The following is a 12919-nucleotide window of genomic DNA, read 5'->3' as shown; positions in this document are numbered from 1 at the left end:
ATTGTTAGTGACGTAGTGTTCATACTTTGTGAACAATATATGCAAAATTAATAGTTTCTGTTGCATGATTGGATAGAAACTTTCTTTTGATCATCTTAAAAAGAAACAAAATATTTCAATGGAACGTAAAAAGATATTATGCTCCAGGGATATAAATAAACTCCAAAAAGAGTTAACGTTAAGTTCATTATAAGAAAAAAGTGGAAGAAGGTACAAAATAAAATGATTGACAAACTTCAAAATGAGCTACAAACTCCAACTGGACAGGGAATCTTGGCACCTGTTCATAAACATAATCCAATGACATTTTCCCTTTCATGATGCAAAAGAGTCCTGCAATTGCTGCAAAAAGGCCCACAACAATTGTCCAATAAGGGGGAGAAATGAAGTTTCTCTCAGAATAGCTCAAACGTCATCTTGTCCAAGAAGACTTGAGCATACTTTTGAATATATACACAGTTGAACTAAAATATTTCTTCCTTCTTCCGCTGGCCCACATGGGTCCCATCTCCTTCTGTTTGCACTATTTCTCTACTGTATAACAAATTTTAAAACATTGTATTTATATGGAATAATGCAATGGAAGACTAGATTCGTCACATGGAAGACTAAAATCCTGAAAAAGGTGAAATTCTTCTTATGGTCGCTCGCCTATAGAAGTCTTAACCACTCATGAGAAACTCCAAAAAAAAATTACAGCACACAATGCTCAATAGAAGTCTTACTGGAAAGCTTGGAACACTTCATTTAGAATTTTTGATTTGGAGCTTTGTCTTACTAGTAAGGTTGATAGTTGGTTGATTGAAGGGCTCAACATAGAGGTTATAGCCCGAAAAGAAATATCTCATGGAGATATGCTACCTGGTCCTTTTTGTGGTGCATTTGGAAAGAAAGGAATAGTAGAATTTTTGAAGATAGCTTTAATTCTTTTGATTCTTTTTGGATTGTATTACAACACACAGCTTCTTGGTGGTGTGCGCATTACACCAAACACTTTTGTAATTATAGCATTTCTATGATTTTCAACAATTGGAAGACCATCGTTATCTAGTTTCTTTTGGGGAGGGCCCTCTTGTCCCTTGCCCTTAGGTTGTTCTTTTTTTGTTATATAAATATACATGTTTCTTATTAAAAAAAAAGGAATAATGCAATTTGATGTTTTGTATTATTTTGGAATTGAATTTTAATCACATTGATGCAGTATTAGACATTATGATATGGGCTGAAATATGTATGCAAGGAAAATTGAAGAATTTGTAATATTAGTATAATTTTTAGGACAACGTTCTCCTCACTTTACTTCCTCCTTTTGCCACTTACAATATGTTATTCACAACTAAGATTTCTTATAATAGATAATACTATTGTATCAGCCAGGGAATAAGGGAATAAAAAAAATGCTTATCCTCTCTTTTTTATTACTTTTTCACATATCTTTTTCATTTCCCCCTATCAACTGCAATGAGTTGCCTTTTTATTATTTATGTTTTATCTATAAGAAAGTGAACTTTCATTGAGAAAGATGAAAGAACATATAAGGCATTAAAAAAAAAACCCACAAAAAGGGATCTCAACACTAAGTTACTATCTATAAAGTGAATCCAAATCCAAAAGAATGTGACCAGAAGTTGATTTTACTCTTTTTGTGGGCGTGCTTTACGTCCTTATCCTCAAGATTTGTGGGTTGGATGCATAGTTTTAATCTTCTTATCTCCTTTTTGTAATTATTTTTCAATCTTTGGTTTGTGCTCTTGGTTGTTTTCTTTAATAGAATAACTTGGGATGATTCTAACTCATTGATTTTTTGTTCACTCTTCAGCGGGTCAATAAATGCTTGCAGGCTCATGGACTAAGCTTCATTGGAACAGTTTCTACTAATATAGAAAATTTGTGCAAAGTAAGTGATATCTTTGTTGATTTGAATTTTGGAATTTGCAAGATTTTTTTTTGTTTTGAATGGTGTATTGCTGCAATATTGTGATTCATCATGCAATATTACTTTATGCTTCCTATTTGTTTGTTTGTTCTTTTTATAAGACCCATATTTCGTTGATGTATGAAATTTACAAAAGAAGGGCTCATGTCCAAACTGAAGGAGTTACTCAAGATTTCTGTAATTGGTCGAAGGACAAGTGATAGAGCCAGATCTATAAAACATTCAAAGTAACAATCGTAAGAATTTTACTTATCTTGAAAACAGCGGTTGTTGCATTTTTTTTCCCTTTTGTGTAAGGGTGGCCATTGAGGTTGTAGTTGAGAAGACTGATGTTCAATAGGAAGCATAAAGTGCCAATTTGATATAACAATATCATCCAAATTGCTTCTTGTAAAGTGTGAACAGTTGCTGTTGTTGTCAATGTCAGCCAAAACTGAATTTGTAGAAGAACAACCTTTTTTAGTCAACTTCTAAGTTCATTGATTTTTGTGACGAGTCATGTGAAAAGTATTCACAAGATTCATGATTTTTTTCTTTAGAAATGCCTCACGAATATACTTGGACAATGAAGAAAAAATAATCAAGTTGTTAAGTTAGTGGTGGCAAACAACATATCATCAACTGATATTTCAAAAACTCCAGACAGCGAATTCAATAATGTAGATCCTAGTGGGAGTTCAACAAAATTGCTCATTGAAAATAAAGCTCCTGGTCCAGATGGTTACACAATAGAATTTTTTTTTTGCATTTCTGGTCGTTCTTCAAGGATACATTAAATAGTGAGAAGCATCCATGGATCCGACTCCTCCCAATGGCACAGTTCTGGAATTTGGTCCAAGTCTCTGCAGCTCCAGGATCAGTATATCGAAAACTTTTAGTTCATTCAACCATCTTGTATCTTTCAAGCTAGGTAATGTCCAGGAAATCATATTCTGGAGGGATCCTTGGTGTTCAGCCCAACCCTTCAGCCATGCTTTCCCCAATCTCTTTCGAATTGCAGGCAATCCCAAGGCCAAGGTTAATGCAATTTGGGATTCTTCAACAATGTCATGGAGCCTCTTTTTTCTCTTTGCACTGAAGGATGAGGAAATTGAAGAATTTCAGCTTCTAATCAGTGGTCTACAAGATAAAGGCACTTCCTTAGCATCTGATTCAAGAGTGTGGTCTTCGGATTCTTCAGGAACTTTCACGGTACAGTCTCTTACGAAGTTCTTTACGGTCTCTACACCACTTGACAAATGCATTCGGCAAACTCTATGGAAATCTAAGAGCCCAAAGAGAGTAAACATTCTGGTCTGGATTATGTTGTTTGGATCCTTAAACAGTGTGGCAACTCTTCAACAAAAACTCCAAGCTCATGCCCTCTTCCCTTCAATTTGTCCACTCTGTCCTGCTGTGGGGGAGGATCTTCAACATCTTTTCTTCATTTGCTCTTAGTCGCGCGGATGTTGGTGGAAGCTATTCTCACTTTTTCAGATTTCGTGGGTATTTGGCTCTTGCTTTGGAGACAATATACTTTCAATGTTGAACGACCCTTCCCTTCCCAAAGAATCAAATACCTTATGATCCACTGCAGTCAAAGAATTGCTGTCGGAACTTTGGTTTGAAATAAATCAGAAAGTTTTTCATGATAAATCATTTATATCGTCTGATTGGTTCGCTGCAGCACGACTCCTAGCTTCCTCTTGGTCACCTCTCTCTCCGCTTTTCGCAGATAATTTTATTCAAGACATTTGCCTGAACTGGAATGCTTTCCTTTTTACATTATAATGTATTTCCATTGTCCTTTATTGAGCTTTCTACTTAAATGTATTTTCTATGTACTGTTTCTTGTGTTCCTTGGATGTTTCTTCGGTGGTAATGAGGCTGAGTTATCCTATTTGTATCTATTTTACCATCAACAAAATCTTTGTTTCCTTTCCAAAAAAAAAAAAAAAAACCAAATTGCTCATTAAAACTAAAAGGACTCGGTAAGAATCCAATAAAAAACACAAGAAAGTGAACTATCACTCGTCCTAGATTTGTAGCAACCAGAAGAATGATTGTCCTTTTTATTTAAGAAGACACAAACTATTTGGGTCTCTGCCTCATCTTTCAGTGCTTCCCCTTCAAATCTTCTCACTCTCTTCTTCTTCCACTTAGCTCTCACCAACTGAATCACCAAAGAACAACAATTGTGTGGTGAATGAGGCGAATGACGAGACCGACGACAGTGAGACTCAACAAGATATGCGCGAATTATTTTTCTTTGATGAAAAGACATTTATTATAAAACAAAATCATGGATATTTTGGTGTCTCAAACATTTCTTACATTAGTGGAGTCTTCTGTCTTGCTCACAAGAGTTAGGAAGGATGTTTCCCCTCTTCTTACCTTGGGAATTAATAGTGATCAAGACAAGGTTACGAGGTTTGCAGAGACGTTTGATTGTGAGGTTGGATCTTTCTCCTCTTCTTACCTTGGGCTTCCTCTGAGTGGGAACCCAAGAGCTTTGACATTTTGGGATCTTATTTGTGAAAAGATCCGTAAGAGATTGACGGGGTGTGTGCTGTTATTTAGGGTGTTTGGAGGAAGAACCAAGATCTGCAAATTTTCCTTATGCTACTTGTTCTTGTCCCCAATCTTGCGAAATACTAGATCATTTAAAATCAATAGTTGCTGATTGTGGAATTATTCTAATTTGGTTATTCAGCCATTTAATGTATTCCTCCTCGAAGTTCGGACCAACTTTAGTTTTTCTTGTATTTCCCTCCATGTGCGTGGCAAGTAAAGCCTTCACGCTGATGCTGAAATAGTGGAAGACTTTTTCGAGTGGAAGACTTATTCAAGACATTTGCCTGAACTGGAATGCTTTCCTTTTTACATTATAATGTATTTCCATTGTCCTTTATTGAGCTTTCTACTTAAATGTATTTTCTATGTACTGTTTCTTGTGTTCCTTGGATGTTTTCTTCGGTGGTAATGAGGCTGAGTTATCCTATTTGTATCTATTTTACCATCAACAAAAATCTTTGTTTCCTTTCCAAAAAAAAAAAAAAAAACCAAATTGCTCATTAAAACTAAAAGGACTCGGTAAGAATCCAATAAAAAACACAAGAAAGTGAACTATCACTCGTCCTAGATTTGTAGCAACCAGAAGAATGATTGTCCTTTTTATTTAAGAAGACACAAACTATTTGGGTCTCTGCCTCATCTTTCAGTGCTTCCCCTTCAAATCTTCTCACTCTCTTCTTCTTCCACTTAGCTCTCACCAACTGAATCACCAAAGAACAACAATTGTGTGGTGAATGAGGCGAATGACGAGACCGACGACAGTGAGACTCAACAAGATATGCGCGAATTATTTTTCTTTGATGAAAAGACATTTATTATAAAACAAAATCATGGATATTTTGGTGTCTCAAACATTTCTTACATTAGTGGAGTCTTCTGTCTTGCTCACAAGAGTTAGGAAGGATGTTTCCCCTCTTCTTACCTTGGGAATTAATAGTGATCAAGACAAGGTTACGAGGTTTGCAGAGACGTTTGATTGTGAGGTTGGATCTTTCTCCTCTTCTTACCTTGGGCTTCCTCTGAGTGGGAACCCAAGAGCTTTGACATTTTGGGATCTTATTTGTGAAAAGATCCGTAAGAGATTGACGGGGTGTGTGCTGTTATTTAGGGTGTTTGGAGGAAGAACCAAGATCTGCAAATTTTCCTTATGCTACTTGTTCTTGTCCCCAATCTTGCGAAATACTAGATCATTTAAAATCAATAGTTGCTGATTGTGGAATTATTCTAATTTGGTTATTCAGCCATTTAATGTATTCCTCCTCGAAGTTCGGACCAACTTTAGTTTTTCTTGTATTTCCCTCCATGTGCGTGGCAAGTAAAGCCTTCACGCTGATGCTGAAATAGTGGAAGACTTTTTCGAGCTTCCTCTGGATTCTGGAATAATATGCAGGGCAGCTTCAAGACAGCCGGTTGCATCTTCTTGCAAGTTTTTAGTTTCAAAGTAGTTCTTTATGAGAGAACTTTTCATTATGCTTTGTATTTAAATTTCTACAGTTATGGTATTGTTTAGCTTGATCTCTTCTGTTTTGAATTTGTTTCTTTAGCTTTTATGTAGGTGTAGACTGAATTTTTCTCTTTTCTCTTGCTCTTTGTATAATACTCTTGTACTTTGAGCTTAATACTCTTTTGTTAATTATAACTTAAGAGACTTGGCTCCATTTAAAAAAATAAACTAATTATGATTAATTGGTTGGAAATTTTCTCTTTCATTACATCAACGAAGTGGCTTGTTTCCATTTAAAAAATAGCTAATCAGCACGAAATTTGTTCATTCCAGCTAACTGGCTAATTATATAGCCTTATAAATTAAAAGCTCATATAACTAAATATGCCCTATTTGATGTTACATGTTTGTGTTCTATGAAGTTGCATGCATGGCTTGTGTTTGTGTGTATGTTTTTCCCCCCCCTTAAAAGAGTTACAGTTTGATCGGTGGTTTAGCTTATTGGAGGCTTTTGCACTACTTTCTGTAGCTCAGGATTCGTTTTTCCCTTCTTTTTTGTATATTTTATCAATGAAATATCTACATAATATATACATACACATATATAGATATAAAGAATTTAAATTGTTTAGTTTGGGAATCATCTACCTCTTTTTTGTTTACATTTTTTACTAATAATAAATGTTGACTTTCTTCAAATATGTATATATATATACACGTATATATTTAGCTTTTTAAGGCATGAGTATTTTCTCCAGGGTATACTTGGACCACAAGGATTGATGAACACTGCGATTGATAGACGGGAAGCAGCAATTTATTCATTGTGCACGTTGATGACTATTGCTCCAAAAGAAGTTTACACAGAATTTGAGAAGGTTTATTATTCTTGATGTTATTATTACAAAGTTTCTAGCTTGATTATTTCACATTCGTTTAGTACTAACTGTAATATGTTCACCATGCCAGCACTTTGAGAATACGTCAGATCGTCATTCACACAATATGCTTTCAGAAAATGACATTCAGGTACACACCTGGCCCAACTATATTTATGCCTTAATGGAGCTGCTTCATGTTAACTTGTCTGAAGAAAGCGTAAATGGCAGTTTGGATTCTATCACTTTATGAGTGTTAACTTTTACTCGTTCGGAAGTGTGGTGCAATATTTAGAAGGCCAAGAAGTTGGCCTCTAGTACTGGTGTGGTTGATGTTATTTCTTCGTCTTTTTCTTCTTAAACCTATATAAAAGGCAAAGAGTAAACCTCAAACATCAGAAAATATTGATTAGAATGCAAAGCCCTAAACTAAACATAAAGATCATTACGTAACTTTTAGAGTAAAATTTCATCTCCTTTAATTTGTATTAATAAAGATTGTAAAAGTCATCATCAAATTATCAATACTCCTAATTTAGTCACCTCTTAACTTTTTCTGCAATGTTTTTAAGTAGCAGAAGAATTTAGAATAGACTATAATACTATAATCTATGTTGCATTAGGATTATGTACATGCGTGGACTTTTATATTTTGATGAATTGCTTGAATGGGCAATGAGGTCCTTATAGTTAATACAGTCATAATATGGGACGTAAAGAGTTTATGTTTTGCTTCAAACTTTTAAGAGTTAAGTATTCTAATTTCTCACGAAAGTTAGAGTTATGGACCATCTATCTGCATGGCCATGAAAGGGTGTAGGGGGTAGGTAAGCTTTATGCCAGACATCATCAATGTAGATGTTCCTTTTTTGGGGGAGGGGGGGGGGGGGGTGGTGGTAGGTAAGCTTTATGTCAGAAACCATCATGTAGATGTTCCAAGCCTAGACACGGTAAGATCCTCAATTCTTGGAGCTTTAGGAACAAGTCATTAGAACATTTTGATAAGCTCCAACTTGTAACATGTACTTCCCATTAAGATTCCATCTCCTTTTGTTGGTAATAGTGTCTACTAAGAGATGCAGTTACTTTCTAAATTGGACGTGCATTGTAATTCTATCTTTAACTTGAGGTTTGTATTCCTCTTTTCTGGAAGCAAAGGTAGTATTGGTACTGTCAGGACAATGAAAATTATCTTGTGGAATACAAGGGGGACTGGGTGATAAATCGAAAAGAATGGTAATCAGAAAGTTGATAAAGAAGATAAACCCGGATTTGGTTCTGCTACAATAAACAAAAAGAAAAAAGTTTGATTTAGAATTGGGAGAAATCAGCTCTAATAGGGGTCAATTTGGAGGTTCATGAGGTTAATTCAACAGCTGCTAGATTGCAGTGTAAGGTGGAGAACCTTCTGTTTTCTATCTTGGTCTTCCGTTGGGTGGATATCCAAAGAAGGTGAGGTTTTGGCAGCCGGTTATAGAAAAGCTACAGCAGAAGCCCGATAAATGGAGAAGATATAATATCTCGAGAGGAGGAAGAGCAACTCTTTGTAATTCAATTCTCTCAAATCCGCCATACCACATGTCCACTTTTATGATTCCAGAAAAGGTGGTTAAATCAATAGGAAGGTTGATGCGAAGTTTTTTTGGGAAGGTCATAAGGGAGGAAAATTAACCATGTTGTCAAATGGAAGTTGGTTTCTCTTAATCAAAAGGATGAAGGCTTAAAGTTCGAAGGATCAAAGATGAGGAATTTGGCCTTACTTGCTAAATGGGGCTGGAGACATTTTAATGAGGAGAACTCTCTTTGGAAAAAGGTAATCCGTAGCATCCACAGACAAGACCAATTTAATTGGTGTACAGCTGGCAAGGACAATTGTAGCTTGGAGTGAAAAGGTTGCTTTAAAACTGCAATTTCCGAAACTTTTTAGAATTGCTTTTTCGCCGAAAGGCTTGATAGAAGATGATTGGGATTCCATGACACAATCTTGGGCTTTACTGTTTAAGAGAAATTTGAAGGATGAATAGATTAACGACTTTCAGAATCTTATGAGACTTTTATCTCATAGGAATTAAGTGAGATAAACGATCAGAGATTGTGGTCTTGGGACCCGGGTCAAAAATTTTCAGTTAATTAGTTGGTTAAACATCTTCAGTTCTCTTCTCCTTTGGATAAAGAGCTGGAAAAAGCACTATGGAAATCCAAAGGCCCACGTTGAGTCAGCATCCTTGCATGGATAATGGTTTTTGGTAGCCTAAATAGTTCAGAAACACTTAAAAGGAAGCTGCCTAATCAGTTTTTGTCCTCCTCAATCTGCTCTTTATGCCTGGAAGCAAGCGTGTCTTCTCAGCACCTTTTCTTTGGCTGTCCTTACTCATCTTCATACTGGTACACTTATTTGTAGAATTTAACATCAATTGGGCTTTTGGAAATTCTTATGAAGAAAATGTACTGCAACTTCTCATGGGTCCTTCCTTAAAATCTGCTTCTAATTATATTTGGATCAATGTGATAAAAGCAATACGTCGGAATTGTGGCTGGAACGAAATCAAAGAATTTTTCGAAGCAAAGCATTTCAATGGTGGAACTGTTGTGAGTCAGCAAAAATTTCAGCTTCTACTTGGTGCTCTTTCTCTAAAGAGTTCAAGGATTATTGAGTACATGATAAATTGGACGTCTTTCCTTCAGTTAAATGGCTAGTTTTCTATGTGTATTTCTCTTTTTGCAATTTTAATTTGTATGATTGGACTAGATTGTGGACATTATCTTTGTCTCTTAGTTTGTTTTGTATATGATGAGGGTGCTAAGGGGGTCAACCTAGTTGAGATGTCCAGATTCACCTCTTAATGGTTATTTTGTTTTATTTTGTTTGCTCATTCTATAATCCTCTTGTACTATGAGCTTTTGTCTTATTGTTTATTAATAAATGAGATGGTCTCCTTTTCAAAAAGAATATTTTCTTGAACAAAATGTTATGAATTGAAATGGCCCATGAAATTAGCTGGTGTGGTCACTGGTCATAAACTGGGCTAAATTCTCTGGATAAACAGTTTTCATGTCTTTCGATCAATTAAACAAGAATTAATTTGTAATTCATATAGAAGTTTGAAACAGAATATGTCAAGACTATTTTTCTTCTTGTATGGTGTTACATTATGTTATAACTTATAAGTTACCCTTGTTTCTGGCTTTTTAATTTCTAATGTGAATTATAAGATCCTCTATTTTTCCTCTGCTATATGTTGTTAGAAAAATATTCTTTGGACAAGTATGAATTATTATTGTGATTCTTGACATGGCATGTTCTTGTCTATATTCCATCTTCCTATTACTTCAGATTTTTCAGACTCCAGAAGGGATGCTGTCTAGTGAGCAAGGTGTTTATGTGGCAGAGTCTATTTCTTCAAGTATCTCAAAAGAGTCCAAGGTTGTTTTACATTCGGTTTTTGCATGTCTATTTGTTTAATTTTGGGTAGTTATTATAATCTGAAAATAACTTTTAACTTGTTTCTACCATTTTGTCAGAAAAATTCAAGTTCTAATAATTCAATTAGAAGAGAACCAACTAGTAGAGAATCTTCTGGTCTGGGCAAGAAGGATGCTGGAAAGTTTGCAAAAAAGCCTGGCATGTCACTTCGGTGCTTTGTCTTTGCAATTTAATTTGTTTCTGTTTTATTCTTAAAATTAGTTAATATTTGTAAATTTTTCGTGGTTAACCTAAAATGAATGTTTTTTTAGAAAAACTTGAAAACTTCAAAAATTATTTTATTATCTTTATTTTTTGATAATGCTTCTTGTTTGTTTCCCCTTATCCTTAGATAAAGGAAAGACAGCAAAAGAAGAAGCACGTGAATTGTTACTTAGGGAGGAGGCATCTATACGGGAAAAGGTCAGGAAAATACAGAAAAACTTATCATTGATGCTGAGGGCTCTTGGAGAGTTGGCCATTTCTAATACTATATTTGCACACAGTCAACTATCGTCAATGGTATGTACTTTTGTATATTCCTGCTTTTAGAAAATATTTCAATCATTATATTAGCTTGTAATGCTTACCCTTTGGAAATGGGAGTTGCTTTCTCTTTTGTCTTGTTGCTTGGTGTAAGGAGTCTTCAATGGGTTATTCTTAGGTACTTAAGCACCTTAAAGAACCATCCCTCAAAAGCTAGCTTTGGGGTGGGAGAGCCAAGCCACTTAAGTTCGACATTGGTCATCCTATTCTAACTAATGTGGGACAAAGACATCCCACGCTTACCTTGGTTCCTAACAACACCTCCACCTCCTGGAAAAAAGGTAAGTTCAAGCCTGCTGGAAAAAAGGCAAGTTCTCTCCCCTCTCTCCTCCCTCCTCCTCCACCTCTCTCCCCAGTTTAGCCAAGTCTCTTCGATGAGCCCCTCAACGTGGAAATTTCCGGCTACAAAGTTAATCAATCTCATTATTGGATTTGGAAAGAGGACGAAGATTTTATCATTGAAGATGTGGAAGCTAACAAATCCATATCAATCTCCAAAGCTCAACTCTGATGGACCTTGCATACTATTTCTGATCTCCTCAATAATCTAGTAGACCGTTTCTTCAAGAAAGATGGTGAAATTTTGTAAGGACCCAACACCTGCCACTCAGTAAAATCCCAACAAACAATAGAGAAACAGAGACAGTACTCTGTATTTATATATTGATATAGTTATAACGGAAGACAAGGTTCATATACTATCCTCTAACAAAGGAAACACCACACTAGACAATATCAACAAGAAGAAAATAACAAAGATAAAAGATAACTCTCCAGCTAATTCGAGAATGCTGGCCTTCTCCTCCAAAAGCTGCGGCTACTCTTTTCCCTATGATGATGCCGCCGCAATCCCAAAAACATTCCCTTATATACTCCCATACCTTCCTGTCAGTCCCACTTCAGAATATTCCTTCCATAAACCTAATAGGTTAAGCTGCCCCCTGGTTATTACCTTTTCTGCCCTCACGTTTGTATGTGCGAACGATAGGGGGCCTAACAAATTGAGAGAGGGCGAATGAAGGTCTTCAAGTTTCAAGCCAACTCGGGGTTAATCCTCAACGGTGACAGTTGGCCTTATTCAGGAAGTCACTCATCTGCTCAGGAGTCAACATGCAAGGTTGGTTCTCCTTCTGTAGAATGCTGAAAGAGTATGCAGATATAGTAGACTACTCCCATTGGTTCTCGACCATTCCTATTAAAGCTCCCTTCCAACCTTTGGTGGAAAAACAAAGTTATGCTGCTACTGTTAAATCCAAAATCTCCTACCAATCATTACTTGGATCTGGAAAAATGGAACCTCGCCCGATTTCCAATCGTAAAGTTCATTCTCAGGTCTTAGTTTGTCATCCCCCTTCAATTAAAAAACAATAGTTAATTAAAAACCATGAGGTGGCTAAGCTTGACTTTGATAACCTCTAGATTATATCAAAACTTTTCGCTTCTGATGATTGGAGATTGATCCGCAAATTTTTGAAATCGAAGTTCCATTCCAGCATTGTTATTAACCCCCTTTATGATGACAACGCCCTTATCAGTCTTGATCAAGGCTCCCTTAGTGACTTCATTGGTGCAGTAGGTAAATGGCAGAAATGGGGCAATTTTCACTGAAAATTTGAAGAGTGGTCAAGAAAAACTAGTGTGGATTTGTTACTTCAATGATCAAAATTACCGACCAAAAGAGGGGAAACAATTCCATTGACCGGTTGAGGGTAAGAGAAGCTTTGCTCGATGAGGGGTGTGATCTCTCCTCCTTCCCACCTGGACTTAATGTACCAAGATTGGTTTTTACAACCTTGCCAAAATGTAGAAACCCTTTTCAATCTCTGCAACATTTTCCAGCCAACTTCCGGCACCGGAGAAGATGAAAAGTTCAGTTACACAGGTGGCATCCAACTCCATTGGCCGGGAATCTGAACAGTCTCCACTTTTAATTAATGAAAACCCTATTGGTCACAACTGTATTAAAAAGAAACTGGGGCCCACGGATTTTAACCAACTTCCCATTAATTCGGCAGTTGTAAATCTAAGTAGTGAGAGAAAAAGGGTAAATCTCCTTTTAATTACGATCATGCAGAATTATGAGATTTCCTCAAAAGTAA

At 36.1% G+C, this 12919-nt stretch overlaps 1 protein-coding gene across 1 annotated transcript in view; it reads left to right on the top strand.

Annotated features, from left to right (window-relative positions):
- Window positions 1-12919, top strand: part of LOC101204332 (protein ILITYHIA) — a 52748-nt gene that overhangs the window by 10028 nt on the left and 29801 nt on the right. The window contains exons 13-18 of the mRNA XM_004152761.3: window positions 1820-1897; window positions 6692-6811; window positions 6903-6962; window positions 10146-10235; window positions 10334-10433; window positions 10627-10796. Coding sequence (XP_004152809.1) covers window positions 1820-1897; window positions 6692-6811; window positions 6903-6962; window positions 10146-10235; window positions 10334-10433; window positions 10627-10796 — 618 coding nt within the window. The remainder of the gene's footprint in view (window positions 1-1819; window positions 1898-6691; window positions 6812-6902; window positions 6963-10145; window positions 10236-10333; window positions 10434-10626; window positions 10797-12919) is intronic.

Source organism: Cucumis sativus, chromosome 2 (genome assembly GCF_000004075.3).
Source record: "Cucumis sativus cultivar 9930 chromosome 2, Cucumber_9930_V3, whole genome shotgun sequence".
Taxonomy (NCBI): domain Eukaryota; kingdom Viridiplantae; phylum Streptophyta; class Magnoliopsida; order Cucurbitales; family Cucurbitaceae; genus Cucumis; species Cucumis sativus.
This window is presented reverse-complemented; position numbering and strand designations above follow the sequence as displayed.